The sequence below is a fragment of the Eucyclogobius newberryi genome, unplaced genomic scaffold, assembly GCF_026437365.1.
Source record: "Eucyclogobius newberryi isolate DKJ021-1_F unplaced genomic scaffold, fEucNew1.0.hap1 SCAF_14, whole genome shotgun sequence".
Classification (NCBI taxonomy): Eukaryota; Metazoa; Chordata; class Actinopteri; order Gobiiformes; family Gobiidae; genus Eucyclogobius; species Eucyclogobius newberryi.
Window position 1 is genome coordinate 7,984,467 of NW_027315768.1, and position 12,728 is coordinate 7,997,194.

Here is a 12,728-nt window from a genome sequence, read left to right on the forward strand (position 1 = left end):
TGCGCAGTAAAAATGCGTGCTGTCATACAACTTAAAATTGTGAGATCCATTTTTTTTTTTTTTTAATGGACACCAGGGTTCACACACTTCGTTCATACAAGGGCAAGGTGGCTGTGGTCCTCTTCTTCTTTAATTCTCTTTCTGCTCAATTTATTTTGTAGCTTGTTTAGATGTCACGTTTGCAGAGGAAACTACCATATACCTTCACGAGAACTTAACCTTGCTCCTTTTCCTTTGTGTTGCCGCAGTCCATTGAGTGAATCTATAGACTTATCAGAAGAGCGCTGCAGAATGGAGCGAACAATGGCCAGTTGTAATTAGCTTGTTCGGGCCGTGCTTTGTTTTGCTGCTCAAACAGCCGATTGTACAGAACATAGAGGAATAACAGTATGTTCCGTCTTCACTGAACTGGAAATGTCAGGCTGAGAAAAGCTGAGAGAGAAGATAAAGGCGGTAAACGAATGGTGAGCGAGGAACAATGACAGACAGTGATTTGACAGACACAGTGAAGTTATGTCTGTAGAACCCACATGAAACTTTTACAGAGATGTGGGGGGTGTTTTAGGCTTTTTTTTCAATATTTGGTATCACTGTAATATTAAGTATACATGTCTCCAAAACACAAAATGCATTAGGTACATCTTAGAATTAATTTGCTTATTTGAGCTTGAAAAGGAGTGGGGAGAAGAAACGTGTGCATCCTTCTTACATACCAACTGCTTTTTTTTTTTTTAGCTTCTTTTTCACCAAAAAACATGATAACAAATGCAACTTCCAACTTTGTGAATAATTAGAACTGTCATCTGAATAATGAGTTTGTTGAGCACAGGAAAGTGTCTTGCATTTTGATTGTGGTATTGTTTTACTTTAATTCACTTCAATTTATTTTTGTAACATGTAAAATCCCATAGCAGTTGCCTCCAAGGGCGACAGTAAAACACAGACTAAACAATGTTCATAGGAAATAAGCAAATGTCTCACCAGCCCCTGTACATAGACCCTCCTTCTCGGCAAGGAAAAACTACAAAACTCTGTGGGAAACATTAAAAAACCTCAGGGAGAACCACCTTGAAGGAGAGATCCAACTCCCACTTCAATTTGCAGATAGACTGTGGCAAACCAGAACCACTCAGGTGATTAATTATGAACTTAAGAACAGCACAAGCGACCTCCACATCTCTACCTTTGACGTCACAAATCTGGGAAATTTGAAACTGGGTGTTTTTGTGAGGCTCAGAGAGGAAAGGACTTACTAAAATAAAAAAAAAACTACATGTATTTTGGATGCTACTATTTGATGAGAGAACAATGGTATAACGTGGTTAAATGAGAGGAAAGGCCATTTTTACATACAGTAATGATATGTGTCCTTTAATGAAAGAAACAACAAAACAATTAGGAGTTGGAGGAGCAGTGCAAACAAAGAGTATAAGATCACTTTAGAATCACAACATTTATTGACAGGTCCATATAAATCCATGCTTCAATAATAATAATAATAATGACAATAATAATGTTTAATGTTGAAAACATAGGACCATCTTTAAGGTACAGTACAATGAGCTAATGGAGTAAAGGCTGAGGAAAAAGTGCATTTGCTGACAAGCCAAAAATCTCACATACAATAACAACCAACTTATTAAAATTCCTTAAAAATGTATATTAAAAAAAAAATAAAACTATAGCAATAAAAATGCTTGAGGGTCATTTACAGTAACAGCCATGGCGTAAACAATATTTTACAATCCAACATATTTACAGAGGAATATCTACAGTTTAAACAGACCGACACAGACGTGAGTCAATATGGAACAATAGAAACGAATGAATAAAGATGACGGCATATAATTACAATGCAGGAGTGGTCCAAATGTCTTTTCCAAGCCCTTAGATTCTGAAATTGTAAACAGGACAATTCATTTTTTTAAATAGATTTAGTTGTTATGGAATGTTGTCATATTTTTTGGATTACAATTGGCAGTATTGTAATTGGCTCAGTAATAAAGGAGAGTAGGAGAGTAAAGGGATCGACATACTGAATAGAAAAAAGTCTAGCTGAGTATATATTATATGGTCATTGTGCGTGAAAAAACACAATATTTTAAATTAGATAATTATTGTTATTTGTTGTGGCACAGAATTTCACAAATTTCACATTTTTTGCTCATTATATTCATTATATATTTTAGAATACAATACTTCAATACCAATTCATTTCACCTGGATAGCAATCGGTTATAGTGGTGCCCCTCCATGTTTTTACAGTCCAGAAGAAAGAAACCGGTTTATGCCAACGTCAAATGTCACGTGATAGAATTCCACTGCGGGCGGTCGCATCCACACTGTCTCTATAGGAGGTGGCCAGTCTTTCTAATTTGCCTTTTTTATAAAGCAAAAACAGTTCACAAATATATAAAATTCTGTTGATTTTTGCCAACAAACATCACTTTCGAACAGCTTTTCTTAGGCATTACATCTTAAATTCAGATAAAAAACTTAATTTACATTTGGTACAATGCTAATACAATACACATGGAAAGTTACAAGCCTTATTTCAGACGTTAGAAGTGTTCTTAGAGTGCATTACAGTTGACCTCTATATGCTATCATTTATTAACATCTTCATTTGATTAATTTGCATTGAAATAAGGCTTAATATGGACAAAAGGAGTAGGAAAGAAATAAAGTACTTAAAGCCTAACTTTACTGCAAAGTAGCTATTTTAACATATTGTATTGTGCTGTTCTTCTATACGTCATTTTTTATATAAATATCAGCACAACAGCTGAGTTTAGGACTGATCCGATAATTCAACAAGTTTATGGAGATTTTCTTTCATGTGTTTTATTAGTAACCTTATCCAATATAGCGGCGGGTGGCGTATTTGACAGACGATTGGCACAAACCGGACTTCTTTGACAGGCCTTGAAGGGATGCTAAACGTTCCTCTCCCACAAGTTTTGGATGTATGGATTTTCCCAGCACAGAATGCCTTCATCTGCCACCCTCCCCCCCATCTCTGCTTTTATTACTTTATACGTACGACTACAACACATAATGCTGACCATGGACATCTCTGGACAACCCTGACGGACAGAACACGCTGACACTGTAAAACATACGCTGGATCGGCTTGACTTCTGCGAGTACCACCGAGCAAGGAAAGTCACAGTTCTGAGACGGCAACTGACAAAGTGGAGACAACACTACAGGACCAACTTCTGAGCCCAAAAAATCTCAAGCGTCTGCCAATCACAAAAAGTCTCGATTGTATCTTGTGCAGCAATTGCAAAACTGACGAATTATGCTATTACTTGAATAATAATACCGGCAGACATGCACAGAGCTTAAAAATATATATTGGGAACAGAAAAAACAAAAAACATTCCTGCTATTTAGTGTTATTACATTTGATAACGTTTTGTACAATAATTAAACTTTTAATAAACAAAGCATGAAGAAAGACTTAATACATAATGAACAAATAGTTTATTAAGAATGATTAGTAATTTGATCATTCTTAAAAACAATTTGTTCATTATTAGGTCTTTGTTTATGCATTATTAAGGCAAATTTAAATCTAGTTAAAAATTGGCACATTTTATTTAGGGCTGATTTAGTTTTTGGTATGTTTGGACTTGTATTTCAAAAGACCAGTGTAAGATTTAATTTTTTTTTGTAAATTACCTCATTAAATAAAAATACCAGTAGTATTAAATATGTATTTTCTCCACTAATGCCTCTGCTTTGCTCGCCGTAATTTTAACAAACACATTAGCTGTTATTATTCATAATTTATGTAAGCATAGCAACAGGCAAGACATTGAAGTATAAATAAAATACCTAAAGGTCCAGTGTTGCATTGGACTGTTTCACATTGTATCCAGCCAATATATGAAATCACATTTTTCCAGCCTGTATTTACATTCACAGGAGAACACCCCCATCTTTAGCCAGCGTTTGGTACAACCCACATTGCCATAGGCCTTAACAGCAGGTCCACTCACAGATGCTCTATTCAAACTGCACTTTGACCATCAGAATGCATGGCGACAGTAACCACAGGACAAGAACACATAGGACATCTACAGAAGAGGGCACTTAGAGACATGTCATGGAATGTTGAGCTCAGATTGAAATGTTTCATATATTTTGTAAGCATTAAAGGACACTAAGTACGTTTTAAGGTGGAGGGTATGCCACCTTCTACTATTCATAATCCACATTTTGATAGGCCTTGAGGTCACCCAAATATAGCAAATGTTTTCTTAATAAATAAAACCTAAATTGTACCTGAATTATACTTTTTATCAAGAGGAAATTTCCAGTTGGTGGCGCTGTGAGGCTAAAGCTAGTGTAAACAGGAAACTACTTCCTCTTATCCTCAGCTTCTTCTGCATTTATTTCACTCCTTTGCGCCTCTTTATGTAACGGATTGGGTTGGCTGATATTGATTCATTATGTGATGCGAGTGCTGTGCATTGATAAACAGGAGACACTTTATGCTAATGTGCGCTAGCTTTGTGTTGCTAAGCATGCAGGAGCGGCTTTGCTTCATGTGGTCCTCGGATCCTCGGATTTTGAGATAACCACTCAAGGCCACTTTAGGTTGCTTAAATGGACCGGTATAATTAATTTGGGACAGCAGAGACCATATCAATTCACTCTAAATTGAACCAGTGAAAACGTGGCTATAGACATGTTGTTTTGCCTGGAACGTTCCACAAAATGGCATAAAACTTCTCAATAAAAACACCCAAATTCCACAGTTTACACCATTTTGTGAAATATTGTAGGCAAAGCAATGTATTTTCAATGAGACACACAGGTGAGGGACACTCCCCCAGAAAGTTACATAGTGCCTTTGACTTTGACTTTTACACTGCATGAAGAATATCCACATGTGTTGATAAAATTACTTGAATTCAGAATTGTTAATTTAAATAGTTAATTTAGTTTGTTGATATAGTTTTTTGGACTTGGTTCTAGTAGATATTTTGGACTGTTGTTTCCTAATTTCATGTGTAAATTATGTTGTAAAAGGAAAACAAAAGGCAAAACGAAATATTTTGAAACCAATCACAAATACTGATGGATTTACAAATTCAAATCTTAAAATGGTCAATTTTTTTTTTTTTTTTGAGAATTAAAGTGATTTTAACCTGTGTATGTAGATATTCAGTTTTTGCAGTGGCTCTCTTCATTTGAACAGTTTGAAGCTAAAGCCTGTTTCACATTATGCCGTCATTTAAAGCAAAATTCAGTAACGTTTTCCAGACTCTGAGATGGGTAAATGTGTTCCTGTGACAACAACTGATTTGCGAGTAGAACTGGACATCTTATCTATTATTTCTGAAAAGCAAATTGAGATTAGATGTGTAATTTAAATTTTAAAAATAGGATTAAATTAAAAGTGCTAATTTTAATTTGTCCAGGAGCATTTACATTTTAGTGAAGACTAAAATACAATCGGATAAACTAATCCAAGAATCCCACACATAGAAGATGTAGAAACGTTGAATCTACACGAATAGCATATTTTTATTACTAAATGAATTTCAATAGTTGTGATTTGCTAACTGCGACTATTCAAATGATGACTTCAACTTGATTGCGCAAATGCTGCCTTACTTGCAATATTTGCATTGGTAAGCTTTGCGGTCGGCCAAACAACAAGCTCGCGTTGGCATTTTTCCTCATTTCTGAATAAATGTTACTGAGTTCTGCTTTACAACTGGCTCGATGCTTTTCAACCTGGAAATTGGCTTGGCAGAAAGTTCGATTTATACAAGATGCCTTTCCAACAATAAAGAACAATATTTACAAGATTTTTTGCCATAATCTCCTTGCTGTAACCTCCAAACAAACGTACACAGTAAACAATCTCTCACTAAAGGGTATCCTCCACGTCCAAAATCTTATATCTCCACTGTTTTTTCTTCAGAAACCAGTCTTTGGAGGAGAATTCGACTGAACATTTTTCGTTGTAAATCACATCAAAATCTTGGAGAAACTCGCAATATCAAAAACCAAAGTTCGTAGGATCTTCTGAATCCATTTTTCATTTACTTTTGAGTCCATTTTGGAGTATATTTTTGGAGTCCATTTCAACTCCATAGGTTGTCTTTGATCCGATCAGAGTTCCAGTAGGAGGATAGGCAGAATGTACGGTTGGCACGGTAAGGTTGGGCTTGGTGTCCTTGTGGTTTTGGAGTGTGGTGGTCTCAGATGCGGGCTGGGGGGCCACTTGGGGCCGTGAGCGGGACCTGGGAGCCGCAATCGTAGTCCAGCTCAGCCATGCGGGAGCGGCTGATCCTGGTGTGGGAGTAGGAGCGCCGGTCCGACTGTCTGTCCCGGAAACTGCGGATGTAGCTCTGTGGAGAAAGTATTTATATTCAGCCAAAGTATATTTTTATTCTTATCACCTTATTTTATGCATGGCTTTTCTTTGAAAAGCCATGCATAAAACGGCCCTCGTCTTTAGAAAAGCCTGCTGGGGGAACTCAGGGCTGCCGAGAATGTCCAGGTTTTTAAGAACAGGCTCAAGATCCCCACTTTTGACCAACATATATCATTAAATTCAGATTTATTACATTTATTAGTTTAGTTTAGTCTTACTATTTTATATTATTTAAGTTCTAGTTTTAATTTATTTTACTGTAACTTTTAAGTCTAGTTTTTATATTAATCCCATTTTCTACTTTAGTCCAGTGTTTTCTCTGTGGAGCTCTGCACCAGCAGCAGTTGTCAGCTGTGGCTGCTGGGGCCTGACTCCTGGGCTCCTGGTTGAGGTTTGGTTCCTCATCTCTCCTCAGGGCCCTGTGTCTGGGCCCTGTGTTTGTATCCTGTGGCTGTAGGCGTCTCTCCTCTCCTGGTGCAGATGGCTCCTCTGATGGTTCTTTCTCAGCTGGTTCATTTGTCATCATGTCTATTATTTCAATGTGCATGCGTGTTTTTAACATGTGACCATTAAAGCATTTTCTGTTGCAATCTTTGTATGAAAAGCAGCAATATAAAAAACATTTGATTGATAAATTGATTTCTGATTTGGATTCTGAATTTACATTCTAATGGAAAAAAGCCTACAATTTCATAATGATCGCAAGAAAGTACGGAGCTGAGAGCAGGATACCGGATTAACTCACGCACTAATTACTCAAAATACAACTTTGAGTAAACTAATGGAGAAGAAACACTGTTGTAACCAGGTTAAAAGCTAATTAAAGTTAATTTTACTTGAAGGTTAAAATATCACGCAAAATCAACTTTTTAACCTTGTCACAGCAGTGTTCGCTCAGCATCAGATTACTCAAACTTGTATTTTGATTGATTCGTGCATGTTTGAGTTGATCCTGTAGGACAATAAACCTGAAGCTCCAGAAAATGTCTGTTTTCACCTACCCCCTATCCCCTGCCCACATCTCGGTACTTTGCTGTAATTATTTTTAAAATGAAGACTCATGTAAAGTTCTAAAATGTCACATAATCTATAATCACACATTTCAAATATGAAAACAGCTTGTGACAGGGAAACGTCACTCTGAAGAGGTGGGGCTTGAAAGTTCTGTCGTTTTGAACAGGAACAGGAAGTCAATGGACCTGTTTCTTTTATTAAGCCTTTTTGATCAATATTGAGGGCTACAATGAAGAAAATGTATATAATGGATCTACTTGTGTTATAGCCTAGTTCAACACTAAGTGCCTAAAAAAGCATAATATGTCTCCTTTAATCTGTAGGAGTTGTAATTGTAATAAAAACGTAAGTGCGACTGACCGGAGAGAGCACGTCGCCGTCGAAGCGTCTCTTGGGGTGGGGCTTACGGTGGTAGCCGGGCTCGGTCTGGGGGGGCGGGGCTTTGTGTGGCTGTGGGGCGTGGCTCTGCTGTGAGTGGGAGGAGCCTGGGTGGTGGTACTGCGGCTGCTGGCTCACGGGCTTGTGCTTGAGCTCCCCCTGCTGGGCCTGGCTGCGTTTCTTCTTCTTTTTCTTCTTCTCGTTCTCCTGCCTCAGACGTTCCTCTCGCTGTCGGAGCTTCATGAGCTGAACACGCCGCTGCTGTCGACTCAGCACCACTGCACACAACACAGACCCAAGGCTCATTAAATATGTGTGACAGGCTTTCAGGTTTTTCTAATTATTACTTTGTTTGCTGGGATAGAACCCGTGGTAAATATTTATCATAGTGTTCTGCCACTGTTGAGTCCTCAGTCAAGTGGCAGTTTATGAAGAAAAACGATCCACACACAGGAAACACATTTCTCTGGTTAAGTGGACATAATAAACTAAACAATAAAATGTATATATATATATATATATATATATATATATTTTTATTTTTTTATTTTTTTTTTATTGTAAAATAATAGCTATTGTGTAAATTAGACAAGCTTTAGCTGTTGTTTACAGTATGTTTTCAAGGTAACAGTAATTAAATGACTAAGTGTGCCACATCTGCTGCCGGGGACCAATATGAATGTATAATTATGTCCTCTGCCGATAGATACAGTTGGCATCTAAAGGAATGCTTACTACTAACTATGCCTGTGAAGAAAACAGACCATTTATCACACTACAACAGAAACACAGAGAAAACAGAGGGTTTTTTTTGTGCCAAATACAAATATTAAGACAAATCAAGTGGTCCAGAGCTGTATAAACGTCCAAGAATGCTGTAGTTAAATGCTGCTGCTATGCTAGTGACATCTACAGAACAATCAGTTGACTTTTCGGGGGTGACTCCACTTGAAATAATTGTGCTTGAAATACGTATAAACTGTCCGGAAACGTCCCATAAAATTAAACACACAACAGTATTTTATCAATGCCAGACTGCTAAGTTGTAGACAAGGAAAAAAACATCTCCATGGAGACAGGTCTAACCCTAACTTTACACCAAAAAAGTCACTATGAGATGAGGGCTTTGTTACGTGTGAGGAGCAACTTGAACATAGTTTTCCCATAACTCCATGTGTGAGCATATGATCCTCTGCAGGTGCAAATGTCCATACATAAGTGCTATATTCGGATGACGTCTCGCTCGGATATAGTGATGTTCTTCCTTCTGCATGTTCTGTACTCGTGGACATATTGTGAGTGGGTGAGTATCTTCACAACCTCCTACTGACAAACACCAGGATACAAGTCAGGGATGTGAGAAACGGAGAGCTTCGTGCAGTTTAAATAGGAACAATGCAGAGAGTGAACAGCTTGAGAGATGATTTAATGAGAGGCAAATGTAACGGGCTGTGATTGACTGACAGTGGACAGAGCTAGTGTAGACGAGGCTCTCCCTGCTGGTGCATTGAGGAGGGAAGCAAACGTAATCATGCTAAAAACAGGACCATAATACGATTTGGGTCAGCGATTATTAGAAAAAAGAATAAGGTATAGTGATTCAATTTAAAGCAAAATAGTATAATTTATAACATATCTCATAAAGCTGTTGCATGAAACAGGAAGCTGAAACAAACTGAAGTTTGATTAGATGGTGTCAACATTTTAGATGGAGGGTGGGGCCTATATAACTCTATGGGAGATTGACCAATATCCAAACTTATATGATCCATAAATGTTGAAGTTTTCTCTTTATTTGTTTAATTAAAGTCCTTTCAACTGACAACCATCATGAGTTTGGAGTTGAAAAATGGCACCACTTTTTGAGGCTTTGTGAATTAAAAAAAAAAAAAATCTGTTTTGTTTATTTGTGCTGACAGAGAAGAGGTTGAACTTTGTGCCAGTTTTTGTTTCATTTGGATTGGCCCAGTAATTACCAAGACATGAACCATAAACAAATAAATTGATTTGATTTGATTTGATAAACCAGGTCAACAAATCAGCAATCTGACAGTGAAACAATAAATTCTAACTTTTGGACAGATTCGGGAAAAAACATATTTCTGAACCGTTTGAACCATTCATAACCAACCAGCTTCATTTGTAAGACTAAAACAATGTTATTAAAATAAAGAATGACAAAGCTAAATCAAGAAGGGGGACCGGAGGGTGTATTCCAACTACAGAGGGATCACACTCCTCAGCCTCCCGGGTAAGGTCTATTCCAAGGTACTGGAGAGGAGAATCCGACCGATAGTCGAACCTCGGATTCAGGAGGAGCAGAGTGGTTTTCGTCCCGGTCGTGAAACACTGGACCAACTCTATACCCTCCATCGGGTGCTCGAGGGTTCATGGGAGTTTGCCCAACCAGTCAACATGTGCTTTGTGGATCTGGAGAAGGCTTTCCCTCGGGGTGTCCTTTGGGGGGGGCTCCCGGAGTACGGGGTCCGGGGCCTTTTGCTCAGGGCTGTCCGGTCCCTGTATGACCGGAGCAGGAGCTGTGTTCGCATCGCCGGCAGTAAGTCAGACCTGTTCCCAGTGCATGTTGGACTCAGCCAGGGCTGCCGTTTGTCACCGGTTCTGTTCATAATTTTTATGGACAGAATTTCTAGGCGCAGTCAGGGGTCAGAGGGTGTCCGTTTTGGGGACCACAGGATCTCATCTCTGCTGTTTGCAGACGATGTTGTCCTGATGGCTCCATCAAACCCGGACCTGCAACATGCACTGGGACGGTTTGCAGCCGAGTGTGAAGCGGCACCTCCAAATCCGAGGCCATGGTTCTCGACCGGAAAAAGGTGGCTTGCCCTCTTTAGGTGGGTGGGGAGTCCTTGTCCCAAGTGGAGGAGTTCAAGTATCTCGGGGTCTTGTTCACGAGTGAGGGGAGAATGGAGCGTGAGATCGACAGGCGGATCGATGCAGCGGCTGCAGTGATGCAGTTGCTTAGATTTACGATTCAATAATGGCGCTGTCTTTGTTATAAAAGGTATTTTTGTATGTTTTTTAGAGTCTGTTTAGTCCAGATAACAATTAATAATTTATGAGGCTACCCCAAATAAATTGTCTGTTTGCTGTAACCCGAGTCAACATTTTTTAAGTGGCTCGGACGGTAGGCAAATTCTTATTTTTTTTACTTAAAAAAAAAGAAAGATCCAAATTTTGCCATTTTTTGAGTCGAAGTGACCACCAGGGGTCAGGCTACAACAGGAGACTAAATCTCACGATTTTAAGATATTTTAATCAACCTTTTGTACGCCGCTATCCTTTATTTTGGTAGCTAAGGCGAGCGGGGGTAACCTGCGGGGGACACGGGTGCCGCCATGTTTGTTGTGATGACGCTGCTGGGCGTGTTTCAATCCCAGAATGCATTTGCGTAAGTCAAATTTCACACTCTGACAGAGAAACACATGTCCTATGGAGAGTTCAGTGGCGCCGACAGCGGCAAATCAACTTTATAAAACCAATATTGCAACTCCTACGCACGTTATATTTGGATACAGACGCACGTGGCGGACTGAAAATGAAGATGCGCATGTGTTGCGCGGTGCGTCATCAGTTCATTGAAATGAAAGACAGGTGAAATAATTTAAAAATAAAAGTTTTTGAGGTTTTTCCAACAAGATGCTGATATTTATTTTCCAGTCGGCTAGTTTCATGCCGGGTCGGTCGTGTTACGGCAAAAAGACATTATTTTGCTATAGCCTGATTACAATAATTTTTTTATATCTCAAAATCTCAACTAGTTAGACATTGCAGCCCTTTAACTGAAACTAAATGAAGTGAGCGGATCTGAGCGAGTGGGAGCAGAGTTAGTGGGTCTATTGTTGGTTTAGGGATGACGGACAGCTAGGAGGAGGCACCATCTGGACGGGACAGCTCTAACGAAAGCATCCGTCCTCCCCTGGGACTGCGCCTGCTGGCTGGACCCTGTCACTCGGGCCCCTGAGTAGTTTATAGGGTAATTACAACTGAATGGGTTTGGATTTCAAAGTGGGGCTGTAGAATTTAAAGTACCTCAAAACCGTAGTTGTACCAAAAGCGTGTATTCAGAATACTAATTTTAAGTAACTTTGTATTTGCAACAGTTACTCTTTCACTTGGAATACAGTAATGTATTATGAACAGCAGAGAAGACCAATTTATTATTATTAATATTAAGTTTTAAGTTGCAAACCCATGTTTTTGTTCATGAATATAGAAAGAGCTTAAACAGTAATACTTTTGTTCGGAATTGACTTAAATAATAAATATGTAGCATTTGCGCTTTCATTTTCCTTTGAACACTTGGAAAAGTTGTCAAAAACCCATCTTATCCACAAAATGAAGCATTTTGGAGTGGCAAAGCATCAGCATAGCGGTTATGAATGGCAACAAGCCTCGCATTTTGCTTTGGGATTTTATCTTAGTCATTAAATGAAGCTGTAAATACCAACTTATCTTAAAAACTAATCGGATTTAACATTTGTGACCCTCACATTGCTCGTGTTTGTTTTTGAAGAATTTAGATCACATAGATTGAGCCCTAAATATGCAAACACAGTCACATTCCACCTTCTAATGTCATTTAGAAGAATGTGACTCTGGAGATGTTTGGGAGCATTACACTTTATTATAAAACCCTGTACATATAATGTTTATAATAATGTGATCTTAATTAAAATAGTGAAAACATTTTGCAGGCTAACTAATGTGAAGCTGTTGTACATGTCAGAGGCTCAATCACTCATATCGAGATAATAAACACCCCAAAATCATTGGTTTAGGAGTCAGTTATGCAAACAGTGCATTTGGGATGGTTTCTCTTCAAACTTCTCTCTCTTGCCAAATTACTACAGTTGTCTGCAATACGCAACCATAATACAGTAAGAGTTTCATCAATTTCATAAAGATCACACCATTT

At 38.5% G+C, this 12,728-nt stretch overlaps 1 protein-coding gene across 1 annotated transcript in view; it reads right to left on the reverse strand.

Annotated features, from left to right (window-relative positions):
- Positions 1 to 5,951: 5,951 nt before the first annotated feature.
- Positions 5,952 to 12,728, reverse strand: part of tmem198aa (transmembrane protein 198aa) — a 43,574-nt gene continuing 36,797 nt past the window's right edge. The window contains exons 6-7 of the mRNA XM_072444255.1: positions 7,775 to 8,070; positions 5,952 to 6,374 (exon numbers count right to left, since the gene is read on the reverse strand). Of these exons, the coding sequence (XP_072300356.1) occupies positions 6,225 to 6,374; positions 7,775 to 8,070 (446 nt within the window). The 3' untranslated portion in view covers positions 5,952 to 6,224. The remainder of the gene's footprint in view (positions 6,375 to 7,774; positions 8,071 to 12,728) is intronic.